We start from the raw sequence: 22,303 nt of genomic DNA, 5'->3' as shown, positions 1-22,303 counted from the left end.
GTGACATGACCAAGACTCCTTGCTCTGCGCATGCGCACATTGTCGTTTAGTTCTCTCTATTTTACATCAATACTTAATAATAATATTCAATAACAACAATGCTACAGGATATACGATTTGTGCTGTAGGTTTGTTTGTTCATACATCAGTATGCATGCTAATCGTCTCTTCATCGTCATCTACACGTTCGACAGCATTTACATTCCATAGCAAATAAATTCTACGTGAAGAATATTACTCATAGATCTGTATATCTTCTTGTTGATGGACATGCTCCCGTGTCATACAAGTTGTCATCGTCATCATCCTGTCTGTCATCAATATCCACCGTCTCCTCATTATCCACAAACAGCTCATTGACAATCACTTCAGTTTCCTGTCCGTCCATTATGTCCCCTAGTTCTGTAGGTATCTCTACGATGGTCGCAGCATCTGGCGTGTCGTCTTCTCCAAAGAAAAAGTGTGCGTGTTCAATGAACGTTGTAATGATCTCCGCAAGGTTTGTAGTTTCGTTACGATCGACAAGAAGTTTGTCAATATTTGTGATGTTTGGACGTATGAGAGTAGGCCAGAACACAACGGATAAGTTGCTCGCCATCATCTTGTTTTGTTCGCTGTGCTGCTTGACACGGTGGAGATGTTTGATGAGATGACGAAGGACACCGTAATTTAGAGACGGAAGGTGCGTCTCAATGCATTCCTTTAGTTGAGCAAGTTTCTCATCAAACTCTGGCTTTACTGTAAACAAAATTAATTAATTAACTGAAAGAAACAACAACGTCTAACAGATAAATCAAGACAAAGCAGATCTCAGCGGTGTAGCTACAGAGGGGCCCAGGAGGGGACTCTTCCCCTCTAAAATTTAGGGTGTGGCCAATATCTGACTCGCCCATATCACACAAGTTTTTAGGTTTAACTGTCACGTGATACTAGCGTGCGTTATCTAGTATTTTGTTGATATGGGGTTCCTTGAAAGATGAAAGGAGCAGCTACTGCATGGATGTAGATGCCGAGTTTGGAGTTTCAGTGACAACTTAGTTACTACTGTTGCTCTGACAGCAAGGGTAGCTCCATTGCAAACGAATTTGTGCGGATACCATGCGTATCGCGGATGTGCAAGTCTCAAAGTGTAAACAGTCGCCTTCCGGAACTGGTTTGGTTGATACACACATTTAAGCTAAACAACATACATACATACAGCATGACAGACAGACAGTGCAGATAGATAGACAGACAGACAGACAGTGGAGCAGATAGACAGACACTGCACAACACACACACACACACACACACACACACACACACACACACACACACACACACACAGAGTGGAGCAGACAGACAGGTAGACAGACAGACAGACGGTGGAACAGATAGACAGACATACAGCACAACAGACAGACACAGAGTGGAGCAGATAGACAGACAGACAGACAGTGGAACAGATAGACAGATAGACAGACGGACGGACAGAGACACACAGCACAACAGACAGACACACCGTGGAGCCCACAGACAGCAAGACAACAGACAGACAGACAGACAGAAACATACAGCACAATGGAGCAGATAGACAGACTGACAGACAGCACGGCAAACACACACACACACACACACACACACACACACACACACACACACACACACACACACACACACATGCACACTACACACACACACACACACACACACACACACACACACAGGAGCATACATACATACATACTGTAGTTTAACATGGAGCTAGTGAAAACACAGCCTTAATTCTCTACAATTCTAGTGCATATTCAAAGAGAGAAAAATGTAGAAGTTATATATGCAATTGAAAGTTTACATGATATTTGTATTGGCTGCATTGACATTCTTCTCTGATACTAGACCAACTTTTTTTGGCCAGCATGATATACCCTTCATGCATGTAGCAGCACAAACATAAAGTAGTTGTAAATTTCAATTAATTATATACCAACTTATTGACTTTATTAGTTAATATTAATCATCTATTAATATTAATTTGGCCTTATTAGTTAATATTAATTTGTCTTTTGTTTATTAGTTCATGTTAATCATATATTAATACTAATTTGGCCCCTTCAAAAATTTCTGTCTGGCTACACCGCTGCTGAGCTCTCCACAACAACAATCCGTGTTCTTACCGATTATCTCGCATAACAGCTCTATCAACGATTCAGGAAAGAGAGGAGAAGGCAATTCTTGGAAGAAAGACTTGAGAGCCGTTGTCAACACATGAACGCTCTCTTGTGCCCAAATATCGAAGTCTAACTTGTGATCTACAACAGACAATCCGTTAGAGAATAACAAGATGATTTGCAGTAGAGAACGAGGCTTACCGGCTTCGAACTTCATCTTCAGTACGCTGATCACATCCTTCTTACCAGACACACGATACAAACCCTCCACTTGCATGCCTGCAGTCAAATACGAATAACATACCAACACACAAGTCATACACTTTAAATTAGTGATTACACAGTGACACACACACACACACACACACACACACACACACACACACACACACACACACACACACGCACGCACACATGACACACACACACACACCACTCACCGTGTTTTTCAATTGCTTTGATGCACTTGGCAACAAACAAAGGGAGGTGAGCACCTCGTGTTGCAATTTCAGGCAGTTCGTTCAACTCGATGCTAAAGTAGGTGGAAACGGGTGAGCCTCGATGTCTCTGTTGAGCGGGAGATTTTGCTCTCCATTTACGCAAACGTTCCTCTTCTTTTCTAATGTCTCGACGTCTTTTGTCTTCCAGTTTTCGCTGTTCTTTGTGACGACGAGCTTCCAGTTTCACTCTCTATACAAAGAAATGGCTTAAATCGCGATGCATGTGCATCCCTGTGTGTGTGTGTGTGTGTGTGTGTGTGTGTGTGTGTGTGTGTGTGTGTGTGTGTGTGTGTGTGTGTGTGTGTGTGTGTGTGTGTGTGAAACTGGTAGTTCTTCTCAGATGCTGTTTGGGGAGTTAGCCTCAAAACAACCTTGTCATGGTGCAAAGAAAAGATGGCGCAATACAGTTTCCTGTGACATGAACCTCCGTGGTATACCAGAAAAAGATTGGTATACACTATTACAGGAAAGAACTATGTGGAAATCTCAAATAAACAGAAACACAACATGTAGTTCAACATCTGGAGAAGAACGTCCATCAACTGAGAAGCACTGCCAGCTTCATTGTCAGTGTAGAAGATCTTTTTGGAGGAAATGAGACCTCACAAGACATTCTTGTTTTTGCGAGCACATCCGTAGCTCGTCATAAGTTTTTAAGTTTTATTCTACCTCCTTTGTCATCTTGTCCGTAGACATACTGTTATCATCCATTGAGGATGGACAGCTCAAAGGTCTCAAAGGTGTGTGTGTGTGTGTGTGTGTGTGTGTCCGGTCTGTCTGTCTGTCTGTCCAGGGTTGTCCCCAGGATTTTTGTAAGGCATGGCGGAAATTCTTGTGACCACGCCCACACACAGTTTTTTGCAGAGCTCATTTAATCTAGAAGCCTATCAAACTTGCTTGACAGTCTTAGAGATAGTATATATAGACCTGTCTATTTACAGTGTTCTAGTGATACGAACCAAACCTAAAACGTATTTTGTTCTCATTTGTTGCAACGTTTTAAATTTTGGACAATTTCTACTGGGAATCAGATGCCATTACCTGTTAGAGGAAAAGAAAACACCTTTTAAAGTTTACAACAGTACACCTTTTTACCGTTACACTTTGATGGTCACGTTTGTATAAAATACTGGCAAGTGCATGCCATGCATGTGCATGATATACTCAGATCAAAAAATTCTAACTAAATTGTCCTCTAGTGTAGATTCCTGTAAAGGACCATCCATAATTATCGTATTTTTTAGCAATCTGAATTGTAGACAAAAGTGCATGCCTAAGTGAGTGTGTAACACCCGCATTCAAATTAATTAAAATGTACAAATTTTAATGACTTCATCATATCATTGTCACCTTCACCAGACCACTATTTGCAGCCAGTGTGATTGAATCCATAAGCTTTGCATGCTATGTTGGAAGGTTCAAAGCTGCAATTTGATTAATTTAAACTCAATCAAACAATTAGCTGTTCTCACATTGTGCACACCACTATGTATAGTACAATATGTCGCAGCTGACTCTCATTTGTTTACGTGCTAGATTCCCCACATGCTAGATTTCCCCACATGCTATCGTTTTTTTCGGTCTCTATGGAGAATCTTGTCGCAGTTCTGACAAGTCTTCCTCATGTATTTCTATTGTTAACCTGTTTATTGTTAGTTCTCTAGAGCCGTCTAATATTCTGCAGTAGCTACACTCCAAATTAAAAACGTCTAGTGATGCTAGAGGGGAAACTGCAGTTGCTACCGACGCAACTGTGGGCGGTGCATGACAACCACTGTTGCTTTTTGAGTACTTGTATTACAATCAAGTTCATACCATAGGGCAGTCGTCCCACTAATTGGTCTTATCATCACACCAAACATCCCAGGCCCTCTAGGCAAAGAACTAACATAATATGCAAAGAATTAGTAGTTGCTTGCCTCAAACAACTTTGTAAATTTTAAAATACAAAGCTCGTTGTCTTCATAGCTACAATAGAGAACAGTAGACTCAAAGAACAACTGTTAGGAGACAGCTAATTAAATCAGTGTATGGTGACTCTAAAAGAATGCAATTAAACATCCAGTTTATCTACTTATGTCAAAACGAGGGGGTCTAAAACGGCGCTTTACACATCACAATGCGGAACTTGTCAGTTTTTGGGTTAAATAATCATGGTAGCTACCCCATCTCCTTTTACCAGTTGTCTCCACTTGCTTTCCTACATGCTTGTACGTGCTCAGAATCCTGAGATCCAGAAATTTTCCCACACTGCGCAAAATGTGTGAACGGACTCTATAGTAGCCACTGCGTACTCAGTAAAGCACAGCGGGCCTGTACCAAGCGGGAGCCAAGGCATGGCGGAGCGCCGTGCCTTTTGTATGCTGGGGACAACCCTGCTGTCTGTCTGTCTGTGTGCAATCATATGATGAGCCTACAGCGCTAAGTCAGCATCACTACTAACCTCCTTCTCCTCCTGTTTTGACTTCTTCTTTGGTTTATCAGAAGGGAGGAAAGGAGACATATCATTCTGAACACACACACACACAACATACTCACATCAAGCACCCACAAAGTCTCTGAACACTCACATCAAACTCTCCATTTCCAAACTACACAGACACAAAATTATATTACCAATACAAACATAGCAAAACACTAAATCACTTTGCTTACGGAAGTAATAGATGGGTCAATGATCTCAACACGCAGTAGCTCATCATCATCTCTGTATATATCAAGCATTGACTCTGTCACTTTCACTGGTATAGAGAACTTGCGATATGCACGAGGTGATAATACATAGTCTTCTCCAGTGCTGAGAACTGATCCTGACGAGACAGACAATTCTCCTAAAATGAAGAATAAACAATTATGATGAACAAGTGCTAATGGGCACACACACACACACACACACACACACACACACACACACACACATCCACACACATGCACGCACGCACGCACGCACGTATGCATGCACACACACACACACACACACACACACACACACACACACACACACACACACACATCCACACACATGCACGCACGCATGCACGCACGCATGCACGCACGCACGTGCACACACACACACACACACACACACACACACACACGTATGCAGCCAAAACACTAAGAGCTAGAAGTCATGTATAATGTACTAGTCAACTATCACACAAACAAGCTCTTTGTCCACCACATGTCTGATTGAAAGTCACATACTATAGTAATTCATAAAAAAGAGGACATTGACACGTTTGTTTCTATTAGAAACCACTGAAATCGTGCCCTCTTCCACTCTCTTGTTGAAAATCAAGGTTGAACACAAAGCCATAACGTCGTCATCAACAGCAAAGAACAAAACCAAGTGAGAGCCACACAAATCGGCCACCAATATACAATGCTTTATAAGCTTCTAGCAACTCCTTGTATTGACGTCACAATGACGTCATGATGACGTCATAGCACAGTAGGTGCACTTAGTGAGATAATCAACTTAATGTCTTTTGCTATTTCCATTTGCCCACAGGGTAAAAGGTTGTATGCAGATGTGGACTTCCTGGTCATAATTTGTTATATAATAAGCTGGAGTGACTGTCAGCTTGTATCCCTGACATTCTGCCTTACAAAAATAATCCTGAGGTCTGAAAACAGTCAAGAATAAACAATGTGGTTAAAGGCGGAAAGATCAATCCCGCCAGCTACATACACCCCAAATAGTCAATTGAAGGTGTTGCTTGTGATTGACTGTTGCATTTGTAAGGCAGCAAGACGGACCCTTACAGCATCCATAAACCAAACTCTAAGTCTTATTAATATTAATGATTTAGGCTGTAAGGTGAGATGATCATTACCACAGCATTAGAATGCTATGGGTGGTGACTAGACACTCACTTGATAACCTTACATGCTGTTTAATATTCAAGTCCTGTTTACTATTCATGAGGTCTGGTGTTCATGCAACTGGAATCTACACTTCAGAGGAAGTTAAAGGTAGAAACTGACACCCAATATGACACTTTATATGGTAACTAACTACCAATGCCACAAGCCAACAAACTGTTGTGGTCACAAAGACTGGCACTCCAGCTGGTAACTACAAATGTTCCTAAACTGCCACAGCAAACTCTTCCGTAATATGTTCCTAAACTTCCCTGTGCATCTTGAACACGTGCATGGAAGTGACATCCGACGCTCAATCAACATCCCTGTAGGTCTGCCACCATACCTAGTGCATGCTCAGTATGCAGGCCTGTAGGAAGCATTTCAAGTGGTCTGGTCTAACGCGCGCTAAAAGGGTGTGGTCAAAAGATAATGCGCCAATACAGCAGTCGTCCAGCATACAATATTACCTAATGCATTGCATGGGTACTTGAAACTCTCATTTACCAACAACTGTAATACACGTGGCTATGCAATACGACCCGCCTTAGCTAGATAGCAATTAATATATTTGGTCAAGATGTTCTAGTTTACTTTTGTTTTAACTACAAATATATTACTTATTTAATCACCTATAGTTTCAATAGAAAGTTTCGGCCATTAAAGGGGAAGTCCAACAAAAATGAACTTAACTTGTATGAGTAGATCTTACAAAGACAAATCGATCGGTATAAGTTACTCCGTTATCTTCGCTTTTGTAAACAAGAACGAGCGATATTTCTGTGATGTGCAACGCCCACTCCGCGCTTCCTGGTTGATTAAGCTCCGCCCACTGCAAATGAATAAATGCGTTTACAGATGACTGCTACGGATATATCGAGAATGACGAATGTGAATGCGAAGATACTATAAAGATCTGCCTTCTTGCCATCAGTGGTTCCTCTCTAAAATAAAATGGTGTCGGTAGAGCTGTTTCCCCGTCAGACTTGCAAGCAGAATTCCTCAATACCACGGCTTACCTAGAGAACACGCTTTTGCTTGAGTATTTGTTTATCCTTGTTCTTTTAATATCCGAAGAGAAACGTACAACGCGCCGTTTGGCGTGAGCTATAGAGGATAAGCCTATTTTTTCATCCGGGATTGTCAACTTCTACCAATCAGCGGCAAAAGAAAGTGAGCAGACCGGATGTGAAAATAGGAACGTCCTCTGTAGCACACGCCAGATGGCACGCTGAACGTTTCTCTTCGGATACTAAAAGAACAAGGATAAACAAATATTCAAGCACAAGCGCGTTCTCTAGGTAAGCCGTGGTATTGAGGAATTCTGCTTGCAAGTCTGGCGGGGAAACAGCTCTACCGACACCATTTTACTTTAGAGAGGAACCACTGACGGCAAGAAGGCAGATCTTCATAATATCTTCGCATTCACATTCGTCATTCTCGATATATCCGTAGCAGTCATCCGTAAACGCATTTATTTGTTTACAGTGGGCGGAGCTTAATCCACCAGGAAGCACGGAGCAGGCACGTGGGCGTTGCACATCACAGAAACATTGCTCATTCTCGTATACAAAAGCTAAGATAACGGAGTAACTGATACCGATCAATTTGTCTTCGCAAGATCTACTCATATAAGTTAAGTTCATTTTTGTTGGACTTCCCCTTTAATTGTCGACTGTCCCAAGTAAAGTTTTTGAAAGATGGTTTGGCCTAACAGACAGACAAGACCGGTTTCTACGACCCTGAATAAGAGGTCACTGGTAAAAGTTTACTCTAGAAAAAGTGGTCCAGCTATGTGGTCCAGCCATGGCCTGGCCGGCTCCTACAGCACTGCTCCTACGAACCTGCTGTCTCTGATTTATTGGCTTTCAAAAGCCAACTCGTCAACAGGACACCACCCTAGACTGAAAAGCCATTTCTACCCAACCTCAACATGAAGATGGCATTGTATGTGTATCCACATGGATATTTGGGCTATAAAAGTTAGTAGGCAATTTAAGTTAGTAAATTCTTTGCAATTTAGAAAAACCTTTTGAGAAATGATGAGTATGTAGGGATGGGTACTATGTACTTTGTATTACAAACCCTCCCTTTACAACAGAGTTACAACAGTGGCACACAACAGTGGCATACAACAGTGGCATACAACAGTGGCACACAACAGTGGCACACAACAGTGGCAGACAACAGTGGCATACAACAGTGGCATACAACAGTGGCACACAACAGTGGCACACAACAGTGGCATACAACAGCGGCATACAACAGTGGCACACAACAGTGGCATACAACCGTAGATGTGACCACACATACAACCATACACGATGACCGCAAGCTGACCTTGTGATGGAACTCTTTTTCTTGTGTTTTTCTTCTTCATCTCGTCTCCACTATCGTCTGTATCAAGAGACCGTTGTGTCACAAGTGACCCAATACTCAATTTCTGCCTCCTTGCTGTGCTTGTTGGAGTCACATTCACTGGTACACTTCGCCTGCTCAGAAGTGGAGACTCTGATCCTGACGTCGTGTCACTCAATGCTGGAGACGTCCGACCAGACACGTTAGTGTTGCTTGTGGACTGATACTTGTCCTTCCCTTTGTCCAACTTCACTTCTTCATAAGGGTGATACCTACGTCTCTCCGGTGGAGTCAACATCCTATCAAAACCATCTGCATGTATTGTGCCATACTGATGACTCTCGGGTGTTGAGTCTTGCTTCTCTGCTTCTGTTTTTTTCAGTGAATCTTGAACAGCTTCGGGCTCCTTCTCCAGACTTTGTCGCTCACTAAAGTAATTATGTCGACGTCGATGATCCCGTTCTGATTGTCGAGTCAAGAGCACCGCATCTTCTACAGTCTCATAGTCACATTTAGTCACAATGTCCTGCACCTACACACACACACACATATACATACATACATACATACATACATACATACATCCACACACACACACACACACACACACACACACACACACACACACACACACACACACACACACACACACACACACACACACACACGGCATAACACGTAGGCATTCAATAACTACACAAAATTTCAATCTCACCACAGCATATTCAGTTGGCATTTGAGAACCTGCTAACTTGGGAGTCGACATTGCCGGTTCGGACACTTTCCGATTACCTGAAATGTTCGGTCGCTGCATGCTACTGACCACACGTATTGGCTTCTTCCCTACCACACTGTTCTGTGGCATTGCATAGAAAGGCTCCTCGAGAGACAGAATTGCCTCGGAACTTCCTTGTCCATCTTTGGTCTCTTTGCCTCCACCATGAAGAGCATAAGAGTATTCAACTTCTCTTCTTTCAAGACTTTGAAACCACTTTGACTGTTTCATAAAATACAACAAAATTAGACTGCAACACACACACACACACACACACACACACACACACACACACACACACACACACACACACACACACACACACACACACACACACACACACACACACACACACACCTAGTTTCAACTTAAGCCATGAGTTATGGGAGTACAGTCACGTGACAATAGCAAAGCATACTCAAAAAGTTGGACTAGATAATTATGTATGTGGTTAACTATTCATTACTGATGTATGTGGTTAACTATCTATGTATGTGGTTAACTATCCATGTTACATACCATATGTATGTGGTTAACTATCTGTGTATGTGGTTGACTATCTCCTTGTGTATCCCTTCAGAATGTCTCACAAAATGATAACACTTCCATCATACCTTGCAACCAGAGACAAGGAATGAACAACCACCCACAAACCACCACCATTCACCACATGGCCTTTCACCCAAACATGTACAGTATGGTCTAAAAAAGTACATTGAAAGAATGGAACCCCTGGGAAGGTGGTTTGAAGATAAAACTCCATATGAACTTGGTTAGACTAAAATGTCAAGTATGGTAATGAAAGAGCAACAGTGGTTGTCTGCACCACCCACTATTTAGGTCACTATCTGCTCCACCTTTGTGCAACCATCTTCTAAGTGGGTTTTGACATGAAAGATACACATACTAAACTGGAATTACATGCTATTCAAAACTGAGAATAGGTCTTTTTAAAGCTAAGGTTGTGTGTGTGTGTGTGTGTGTGTGTGTGTGTGTGTGTGTGTGTGTGTGTGTGTGTGTGTGTGTGTGTGTGTGTGTGTGTGTGTGTGTGTGTGTGTGTGTGTGTGTTCTTGCTGGTCTGATGCCAATCAAGTATGTTTTGTCTGTATTCATTAACAATCTCTCTGTTTCCTGTAGCAGACACCGCCTACCAAATCTGGTCACTTGCAAGAACTGTTTAAATGGCTTGTGTTGTGTTGTTGACATAGCAATGCTAATCATTTGTGCGTCACCCTAACCCTGAGATTAGTGGCAGCATCCACACAAGAGTGTAGTCTCGGGTGGCCAGATGTTCCGTGGGAGGGGGGAGGGACATGTAGTACGTCTGGACACAGTGGCGGGGTCTTTGTTAGCAACGCCAGAATCTTGGCGTGACCAATCACGTTGCAGAACCGCAATTATGGGCGTAGCTTAACTACACATCCGGGACTTCACGACTTCAATCGATAAAATGTTGTACGATGAAGAGTCGATTTCACTTGCCATTCTGTTTGCAACTAAGTCTATGGGGTACCTCGAGCTTCAACCTTTACAAGAACAGGTAGTGAAACACTTTGTAGGAGGTAGAGACGTTTGTGTCCTTTCTCACCAGCGGTGGCAAGTCACTGTGCTATGCTATCCTACCGCTTGTCGTACCTGCGTTTTTTAGTGCCAGGAAATTGATACCAGACTCTTTGGCAGACCGTTTTACTGGAGAACGAGCTCGAGCTAAAGACGCTGACATCGGTATCAAGCACGCACGTTCTGATGGTTCATCACCCTCTACTCGCTGAACCTGAACATCTAGACCATGCAATTTCCCAACGGTGTTGACCTGCCCTCACAACTCTGCCTCCTTCATATTAAGCTCGTCTCGTAGGGATTTCAACTTCTCTAGATTTCTTGCGTAAGGTCGACAGAGTCAAAAGTGTGGTGGGAGCATTGACGCTCACCGAATCAGGGTAAAACTCAGCCACAAACTCTTCTAAGATCACCTTAAGATGTTCATTGCGAGAACTGTGCACTAAACGGTGGGTCGCAGGTTTTGTAGTCGCTTTGCAAAGAATGCAATCCATCCAATCAGCCTCGTAATTCTGACATCCGGTCAACTACCTGCTGCGGAGGAGGAGCAGATCTCCGTCTGCGCTCGAGTTAATTTACAGTTCACAATAGAAAATTATAGGATGAAAAGGACGCTTTCATATATTGTAACTACCAGTACTAGTCATTTTGCACGGTAACAGCTAATCATGATGTCATGCATACTAGCCGCCAACAAAAACCCGGCCACTGTGTCCAGACGTTCTTCTCGCCCCTCCCCCCACGCGCAAACGTCTGGCCACGTAAGACTAACAAGACTGCATGCTCAGAGGTATCCGAGTCGAGTCAGTCGTATGCCACATGACCAGCCTGTATTGTCACGTGACCGGCCGGCATTACTGTGTACCCTAGCGTGAGACACGCCACAAGTAATAAGGAACACTTTCAGAAAAGACAACAAAGGTGATTAAGACTGACTAACCCAATACCCTGACCTATGGTGTGCCATTGGCAGGAAGCACGTCCTAGTTCAGTAATCAGTTTAGATATCATTGCTCTGTTTAGATATCCGGCCCCTCCTAATCACATGCTTTCGAATGATAGACGAATTTCCCACAGGCTAGCTCTTCATTCTTTGAATGGACTTTTTAAATTCACATTTGTAAACCCCACGGTCTTGCTGGAAATACACAATTAAAAGTATCATATTTGTCTGGAACCACCAACGCAAAAGTAATTATTTATCCTGCTTTCCTAAATCAATACATGCACACACACACACACACACACACACACACACACACACACCACACACACACACACACGTAATACCTCACACTCAACTTGCCAACACGTACAAGATATAGTCTATATGTATAGTTGGTACCTCGTGTGGTAGTTTGGCTGGAGGTCGGTTATCAATATCCAGAGACTGTGTTTCTGCTGCTTGATCAGCCGGTCCCACAGCCATATCGTCGTGATACTGAAATAACGTTGACTGTTGCCCCAATTTTGTAATCGGTTCAGAAGACTTCGAAGTATGAGAATCTGACAACCCAGGAGATGCGTTCTTATTCCTACAAATATAAAACAGCATTCAATTAATTATTATATTATATTTTATATACGTTATTTTTCTCTCAACACAATGTATGTATCTAATCACACGCTTGCTTGTCTGCCTGTCCATGTCATTACGTCTGCCCACCAACCCACTTGCTTGCCCACCGACCCACTTGCCTACCCACTCACTTGCTACCACCCCCTTGCTCATCAACTTTCCCACCCCCTTGCTCATCAACTTGCCCACCCACCTGTCACCTTCCCACCCGCCACCCACCCACTTGCCTATCCACCTGCCCGCCTATCCACCTGCCCGCCTATCCACCTGCCCGCCTATCCACCTGCCCGCCCACCCACCTGCCCACACACTTGTCTACCCACCTGTCTGTCCGTCCACCAGCCCACCTGTCTGTCTGCCTGCCAATACTGTCTGTCTGTCTGTCTGTCTGTCTGTCTGTCTCAATACATATATTTTCCATCTGTCCATTTCTCTCTGTCCGTCTGTCTGTCTGTCTGTCTGTCTGTCTCTGCTACATACAGTATTTTCATGAACAGCAATGAGTGAATACTACTACACACAGAGACTTCAAATCACTCAACTTTGCTGTTGAACTAGTTCACAATCAGCAAGCTTAATGTCCTATCCTGCATGACCCAACCCCATAATGAATACGGGTGAATCCAAATTTGCATGCTATTACAACCAATACTAAAGCACCGTTCAACCAATTTTGTCATCTCACTAAACCGCCTGCCTCTGCCTTTCCTCTTCTGTTGTGTATACCTTTCAAATGGAAGGTCCACCTCTTCATACGCATGTCGACATACTTTTGGTTTCAACATCATTGATGACATACTTTGATCAGCAGAGAAAATGGACAAAGATGGTGTTGAGAGACAAGGGCTGGGAGGTCGTGCAGGAAGGCGTTGACTTAATGGGCTGGGCAAGGCACAGTTGCCCTGAAGTACACCACTGCTTAACCGTCTATTCCATGCCTCAGTAAAGAATCGCAAGAAAATTCCCTCTGGAGAAGAAAGAAAACAAGTTCACATACACACACATGCATGCACACACACACACACACACACACACACACACACACACACACACACACACACACACACACACACACATGCACACACACACACACACACACACACACACACACACACACACACAGCAAACTTACCGTCTACGTCTGAGTGCGGCGATAAGGTGAGAAACATCGCTCCCGTTCTTGCAGCCAGACTGTTTCCGTAGCTCAGCAGCTTCAACTCCAGATCATCTTCTAGAGGGTCAGACAAACCTGCTTCCACGTCTACTTTGTCAGCCACAGCAACGATGGCACGAGGAATAGACGGCAAATGATCAAACAATGCCCTGAAACAAAAGACACAAATATATTAAAATTGAAAGACAATGAAGTAAGCAGCAAACAGACAAACCGGATGTTGTTATACGAAGCTCGTCTCTTGGCTGAGTAAACGAGCATATAACCGTGACGTAACTTTCGCTTTGCCGTTGAAACGCCTGCAAAGTACAACAATGACAACTGTGAATAAGAAACTATCAACAACCATATGCAAGCAATACTGTGTTTACAAACAGACAGACAGACAGACAGACAGACAGAGACATGTCTCAATGGCACATCCTTGGAGTATTGACATTCTATCCAAGGCTTCTCTGTTTGATGGAGCTGCTGCTCTTCGTAGAGAAGAAATCAAAGCCAAAAAGTACTTAGGAGAAATTCTACCGCAAGGTCTCTCACCATCTGAGGTGCCCCTAGTGTTCGAACACTTTGGTCAATGGGGTGAGAAAGCGCTAAAATATCTAGACGATCTCGCACATCTCTAAAGAGATGAAAGTGGCCAAAAGAATCCTGCCAACTTTAAATTACTTTGGAGACATCGTCTTTCTGTTGAGCTGCAAAGATGTAATGCTTCAGTAATGTCAAGAAAAGTCTATAACATCCTAGGTGGTCAAAAGCGCAGTTTGGAACTGGACACCTTTCAGTTTTTTGTTTATTGGTTAATAAATAGTCATTGTAAGACCCTGTCAGGGTCAACTGTAGTGTATCGTGTATTAGACTTTTAGTTAAGAGTTGCGTAGTTTGATTTAGCTTGTAATAGTTATGATTTAGCCTGTAATAGTTCCGATTTATGAAAATATATTTCTTTGACAGACAGACAGACAGACAGACAGACAGACAGACAGACAGACAGACAAACAGACAGACAGACAGACTGACAGATAATTTATTCTCATACAGATTCTACTTGTACATATGCTAGGATTATGACAACAAACCACTACTTGCAAACAACAAAGTCATTAACTAATGGACAGACAGACAGATAGACAAACAGACAGACAGTCAGACAGACAGACAGATTTGTTTTATTGTCATCAAACGTCACTACTTACATCACTTGCTGCAGTACTAAAAGTTCTACTCTCCTACTGTTCTTCGTTTTAATTAATGAATAGAACTATGAATGGCTTTGTCCATCTCTAGCTTGTCTTGTCCATCCAAACATACAGACAGACAGACAGACAGACAGAGACAGACAGACAGACAGACAGACAGAGACAGACAGACAGACTAACAGACAGACAAATTGGCTTTGGTAGTATTTAGTTGCTTTGCTTAGATGGTGTATAATAGTTCAATGTTTGAAAATATATGTATTGACACACAAACAGACACACAGACAGACAGACAGACAAACAGACGGACAGATAATTTATTCTCATACAGATTCTACTCGTACAAATGCTAGGATTTTTTAGTCCTTGCAAACAAACAAAGTCATTAACTAATGGACAGACAGGCAGACAGATAAACAGACAGACAGAGACAGACAAACAGACAGACAGACAAACAGACAGACAAACAGACAGACAGATAGACAGACAGACAGACAGACACATCTGAAAACATTACAACCTCACTCTGCTGCTCAGTACTACAACAAGTCACACCAACCCTAAATTAACTGTTACAACACTACACAAGCTAACACAACACAAAACAACATTACTCTAATTAATTACCAAATCAACAAAATATTAAATTTATTAGATGTTAACGTGAAATGCCTGTCAGTACCTTGTGGAGACAGAAGAGCTATTTCCACACACTTGTAGCTGTTGTCAAGATACACTTGAAATCTGACTGCACACGGTTTGTCAGGATCTCTCCAACAACATTGTTGACAGAGAAGAGGAGCCAGAAGTTGTTCTGGAGAATATGGATCGTTATCCATTACATACATGGCAATCCTAATACAGAGAGAAGATTCACACATGTAAACAATAGAACACAATATACATATAGAATTCTAATTAAATATATGACAATACGAAAAACAAACAACTGTGCAGATGTACACAGCGGACAGACAGATTGACAGACACACGGACAAACGGACGTGTGTACACGTGCACGCGCGTGCACACACACACACACACAGGCAGACAGACAGACAAACAACAGACAACAACAGACAGACAAACACACAAACAGACACACAGACAGAAAGACACAAAAAAAACACAGACAGACACAGAGACAGACAGACAGACAAACAGACAGGCAGGCAGACAGAAGCTTTCGGAAAGATCACGGGACGATTTGGGAAAGAAAAACTCGAAAGAATTCCTCTGCTTTTGGCGCAAGCGCTTCTCCGTGTCGCTGCAACGGTGCAATTCGAAGACCATCGCTAGGAAACTATCCAATCTAACTAATGGCAGCGATAGCCAATTATATACAGATGACTTTAATATTCAGTTGTATGTACATTGACTCCTATTCGTGGCCCCATAGGGGCCTTATTGAGACTTCAGTAGTGTAGTTTACTTTTAAATTATTTCGTCGTTGTAACAGCAATCATTATTGATAATATATGTGAGAGACAGACACACAAACAACAGACAGACAGACAGACAGGTTGGGCTTGTCAGTCTGTTCTCTGGAGTGGCTGCGTTCATGTCAGTGCGGAGCAGTTCTTGACGACAGCGAGTATCATCTTTTAACATGCAAGGTTGGTGGTGGCCCAGTTTGGAGTCACGAATCCATTGCAAATGTTTGGGCTGATTGTCTAAGTGAACTTCACATACCACACAGGAGAGAGCCAAGACATCACTACTCAAACTCGGATAACAGACCAGACATTATAGCACTTGATACATCTTCTGGTATGAGTATTGATTTAGACATCTCTCTTGCCCATCCCTGGAGCTCAGAGGTATTTCCCTCATCCTCAAAAGTAGATGGTCTAGCTTCGAAGGGAAGAGAAAAAAAGAAAAAATCAAATATCGAGATGAAAGGCTACCAACTGGCAACCACATAATCTTTAAGCCTTTAGTCATTGAACACTTCGGTAGATGGGGTGATGAAGGAGACAAATACCTACGTTCTCTCGGATCTCAATCTTTTGATAAAAATGGTCGGCGCACCTCAGCACAATTTATGGATCACTGGCGGAAAAGGTTCAGCATTTAATTACAGCGATGCAATGCTAGAGTAATCCAACGCAAGATGTCATCCTTGGGTTGCAGAGTCCAAGCAAAAACAAGCCGCTTTCATCTCCAATAATTAGTGTTGTAATAACTGGACCCTCTTTGGGTTCTTTAGTAGTTAGAAAATGTAATTTTTACTTCCCAGTTGGTTCAGTAGTTGATATCTGTAGTCTCTAGGTGATTCTGTATAATTTGACTCGTAGTTACATATTGTATGTTTCTAGATTCATGTTTCAAATATATGTATTGGACAGACAGACAGACAGACAGACAGACAGACAGACAGACAGATAGATAGGTTATCTTTTAAGTTAAGTTGTTACTGTTTTTAGTGCTTTTTCCTGTGTACTGTAGCACCTAAAACATTATGTCATTGCCTAGCACTCTTTGTATGATAGATGAATGTTTGAAAATATATGTGATTGACAGACAGATAGACAGACAGATACAGTGACAGACAGACAGACAGACAGACAGATAGACAGACAGACAAGGTGACAGACAGACTGACTGATAAACAGACACACAGACAGGCGGGCAGGCAGGCAGACAGACATGCAAACAACAGACAACAGACAGACAGACAGACAGACTGACCAATAGACAGACAGACAGACAGGCAGGCAGGCAGGCAGGCAGACAAACACGCATACAACAGACAACAGACAAACAGACAGACGGACAGACACACATACACACACATCGACACATAGACAGATTTATACACAGACAGACAGACAGACAGGCAGGCAGACAACACAAACAAACAAACAGACACACACACACACGCACACACACAAAGACAAAAATCCAGCTGACTAAAAAATCAAGCAAGCAGGCAAAAAGATTGTCAGCTACATTTATAATATCATAATAGATAAGCAAGCAATGAACCAACAACGTAGCAAACAATGCTTCACCTGATTTCCGGTTGGACTCTCTTTGTCACGCTGATAAAAGTCTGTCTGTGTTTCACACACGAAACGAGACCAGAAATAGCTTCGGCTGCTTGTTCAGACGTCACGGTCTGGCGATCGGCTCGTTGGCCTTTGGGAAACGACACACCACATTGCAATCTGTAGACAAGACAAAACATTTAGTGAGACTGTTGTACATTCACGCGATGTATAGTCACGTAATGTCTAATCACGTGATATAATCACGTAATGTCTAATCACGTGATATAGTCACGTGATATACAGTAATTAATATCAATACATCAGACAAACAGAACGACAAGCAAACGCACACGTCAGCCACCAGACAAAATGCCAGTAAACATAAACAACAAACAGGCAAGTATGCTAGTAAACAAAAAGTGTACAACCAGATTCTGCTGGTCGTGTGACGAATGAAGCGTTTTGTTCACCTCTTAGCGAGTTCCACTGCATTCTTAGCAACTTCCTGTTGGTCGGCTTCTGGCATATCGGGATCTACGGCTTGTACAAGTGTAATAGGCAGTCCTCTGAATGGAAGACGTGTGAGAGGTTGAGCGCAATTGCTGGCCAAGATGTGACCATCTAAAGCTTTGTGGACGTACTGCAAGTTGCCCAGGCCACTAAATATGCACATACAACCTACACACAAACACTGGTGTGATAAATGCTGATGGACATTGCTGATAATCATTGGTGTGTGTGTGTGCATGCGTGTGTGCATGCGTGTGTGTGTGTGTGTGTGTGTGTGTGTGTGTGTGTGTGTGTGTGTGTGTGTGTGTGTGTGTGTGTGTGTGTGTTATGCTTTACCTGTTGGTGTGAACTCTCCACTAGCAAAATTGCTTGCAGATACAATCTGATCATCAATAATTCGTGTTTCCACCGTGTAGTGAACATTATCAACAACGTACTCAAAGTCAGATGAGCACAAATTCTAAGCAAAATTTTTTGTTAATTCCACAGAAACAAGCAAACACACACACACACACACACACACACACACACAAACAAACACACACACACACACACACACACACACACACATGCATACGTGCACATACACACACACACACACACACACACACACACACACACACACACACACACACACACACACACACACACACACACACAACACAACACACCACTATCTCTCCCTGCAGCTCCAGTGCAAGTCCATCAGTCCCCAACAGTAACAACCTCAACCTCGTATCCCCAGCCTTGATATTCCACATGTTACTATTGATCATGAGAGATCCTCGCCTAACAAAATGCCACCACAACGTAATCAACAACTCAACACAAACATGTACTCTACACATGCCACCTTCTTGTGATATCAATGACATCCCGAAATCGAATGTCAATGGGCGGCTCTTTCTGTAAGAAACCGACGTGATTCCAGATGAGCATGGACCGTATCTCATCCAATTTGTCGAGCTGATGATATCGAGGGTCATCCTATACACACAGAAACACAAGATGACCACACCCACGCATTCCCACAGGTAAGTCACACACAAACATTCCTACCATACAAATCACACGAGGTAATACGATCGTTTACCTGTAATGCTTTTCTAATGAAATGCACTTGATCTCCGAGTCTGTCTGTAATTCGTGCGTAGTCAAACAAGTTTGGTGCTTCAACGAGCATCTCATAGAAGTCTTCCTTTGCTTGTTCTTTGAAGATTTCGCCTTCTTCTTTCCATACGGCTTTGCCTAGTGAAGTTTCAATGGGAGTGTAGTCGTCACGTAAAGACAAGATGTCGTTTACTTCGATCCATGACATTCCTACAGCAAACGTTGTTTGTTGTATAAATCACAATCAACATCTATTCATCTGTCTGTCTCTCTGTCTGTCTGTCTGTCTGTCTGTCTGTCTGTCTGTGTGGCCAAGTGTCTGTCTATTTGTCTGCCTGTGTGTCTGTCTATGTATCTGTCTGTGTGTCTATCTGCCTGTCTGTCTGTGTCTGTCTGTCTGTCCGTCCATCTGTCTGTCTGTCTGTCTGTCTGTATGTATGTATGTCTAAAACATGTTATGCTCATTAAATAACCACCCATACTGTACTGTAGCATTCCCTGTAAGCCTGTCTATCTGTCAACTTGTTTCTCAGTCTGTTTGCCTGTTTGTCCAAGTGAATGCTCATGTTTGTGTCCTCCTGTATCAAGTTGATTAACTGACAATCTCTTACACAACATTAGGAACTCTACCTGGTTGTATGTCGTCTCTAGCATCAGCAAGCAGTTCTCTCAAGTTGCGTTCCATCTCCAGTCTCTTCTGTCTTGCTATCACGTCCCTCTTGTGAACAGCAAAGCAAGTTTCTGCCTCCGGCAACCCGAGGATCGATAATGGAATGCGAGGGTCGCTGCTCACCAACCAGTCCTCGTCCTCCCACAGAGAATCCTCAGCCAGAATGACAAAATACTGATCAAACTCCTTGCACTTTCTCATCTCTTTCTGACATTGTGACCACGTGCTCTCTTCATCGAGATTCGGTAGAATGGCTGCAAGAGCCTTCGGCATCTTCGTGAAATGCTCACTCAACTTTTGCTCTTTTTTCTTCTCCTTCAATTTCATGACGTGCTGCAAAAACGGTCGCTTTGACTTACTCATGCCTTGCAGGTGAACGTAGCTCTTGAACGAATCCTCATTTTGTAACATTTTCTGTGCTCGTAGCCACGTCGTCTGGAAGTCTGCAATCCTTTCATTCAGTAGAGCCTGATACGACTTCTTCGCATTCGTCAGCTGCTGCAGTCTCAACATGCTGGCTTGATGAAACGGCACGATCTTACATCTCGTCTTCATACCTTTCTGGATCAAATTGGCTAACGTGAAAAACACATGCTCCACATTGACGTCATCGAACGCAGAAACTTCAACGAAATGACAATTCTTTATTATCTTCTCGAGGAAACCCTCCATCTCTCTCAACGACGTCTCATTGCCTTGCTCACACTTCGTCGCTGCCACAACAACTGGCTTCTTCGTTTTGACAAGCACAGGAACGAGTTTACTCAACAATTTCTTCTGCGCCTCGCTGCTTCGTCCATCAACATACCCCGACCCATCAAACACTACCAAAAACCCATCAACATGAAACTTATCCGGGAACGCCAACATCTCAAACTCTTCCGGCAGCGCCATCTGGTCCTTACTCAGGTAGCGCACTTTACCCTTTGACTCCAACTTGACAGCAACTGCCCGTTTCAAGTAGGCGTGACCAGCAAACGCCTGTAACTTCTCGTCGTCACTAAACTCCGTCATTTCAACGACTCTAAAGACGGCGCTTGTCCCGTCGTCCATCACCTTGCCCACTTGTCCCCAATACAGAAAATGTTTGCTGTTGACGACGCTGCCAATGAAATCTGACTGACTGATCTCGCTGATATGGTCAGTACGGAAGTCGTCAGCATGTGAGCACATAAAACGGTTACAGAGGCAACTCTTGCCGACTCCTTGTGTGCCTTTCTCTTTTCCACTCAGACCGACGACGGAAACGTTGAACGTGCGCGCATCGGACGCTTGAGCGGCCGCCATTGCCTCCTCCCGTCGTCGTCGTCGTCTGGCTCTCGCTCGTCACTGTCCGTTGACCGAGCTACAAGGCGCTATCAGATCCGATTGACGCGCTTACGCATACACAAATGCCTTAGGAATGTCGGAAATGACGTTAGCATATCGGAAATGACGTCATACTGCATGATATATGTAGCCGGTCGGGCACGGACGTGATGCGTATTTTCGTGACGTGTGCGCGAGATGCTGATGTCGGTGATGGGAGACGTTGAGAGAGAAGCGAGTTTGTACGCAGGACACTCGCTTCGAGTTGAGAATCGAATATGCGTGGGCGTGGCTGTATCCGTGATGACGTCGCAGCGAGAATTAGTTAATTAGTCGGTAATTGATAACCGTCCACGTGTCTCGATCAGCCCACTTGTATTGACACTTCTAGAGCAATTTTTGTCTGCGACTTACTAGACACCGTCGACAGTAATACTGCAGCAGACAGGCAATCATGCATACCGACTATTGACTAGAGATCAGAGCAAAGTGCATCGTACATCCGTGTGCAGCAGGTAGCAGCTGCAGCATCAAACGTATACATGACCATCAA

General features: G+C 43.2%; 1 protein-coding gene across 1 annotated transcript; it reads right to left on the bottom strand.

Moving 5' to 3' along the window:
- Positions 1 to 39: 39 nt before the first annotated feature.
- On the bottom strand, positions 40 to 21,774 carry LOC134180700 (rho GTPase-activating protein 35-like). The gene is made up of 21 exons (XM_062647888.1): positions 20,403 to 21,774; positions 19,756 to 19,982; positions 19,516 to 19,649; positions 19,334 to 19,451; positions 18,999 to 19,122; positions 18,623 to 18,830; positions 18,174 to 18,329; positions 15,842 to 16,014; positions 14,175 to 14,259; positions 13,919 to 14,109; positions 13,513 to 13,753; positions 12,553 to 12,742; positions 9,588 to 9,869; positions 8,855 to 9,404; positions 5,306 to 5,481; positions 5,221 to 5,241; positions 5,094 to 5,159; positions 2,591 to 2,840; positions 2,352 to 2,429; positions 2,157 to 2,291; positions 40 to 738 (listed from the first exon to the last, which is right to left on the bottom strand). The coding sequence occupies exons 1-21, from the start codon at positions 21,727 to 21,729 to the stop codon at positions 239 to 241; spliced, it is 5,232 nt and encodes a 1,743-aa protein (XP_062503872.1). The 5' UTR covers positions 21,730 to 21,774; the 3' UTR covers positions 40 to 238.
- Positions 21,775 to 22,303: the final 529 nt, after the last annotated feature.

The sequence above is a fragment of the Corticium candelabrum genome, chromosome 6 (assembly GCF_963422355.1).
Source record: "Corticium candelabrum chromosome 6, ooCorCand1.1, whole genome shotgun sequence".
Classification (NCBI taxonomy): Eukaryota; Metazoa; Porifera; class Homoscleromorpha; order Homosclerophorida; family Plakinidae; genus Corticium; species Corticium candelabrum.
The sequence above is the reverse complement of the archived record's forward strand: the minus strand, read 5'-3'. Positions and strand labels throughout refer to the sequence as shown.

Excerpts from the sequence above, each read along its gene's own strand:
- LOC134180700 (XM_062647888.1), bottom strand. The coding sequence starts at position 21,729 with ATGGCGGCCGCTCAAGCGTCCGATGCGCGCACGTTCAACGTTTCCGTC. Across the intron at positions 18,330-18,622 it reads GCAGTGGAACTCGCTAAGAG|ATTGCAATGTGGTGTGTCGT; the intron begins GTGAACAAAACG and ends TCTTGTCTACAG. Across the intron at positions 12,743-13,512 it reads GTGGACCTTCCATTTGAAAG|GAATAAGAACGCATCTCCTG; the intron begins GTATACACAACA and ends TTATATTTGTAG.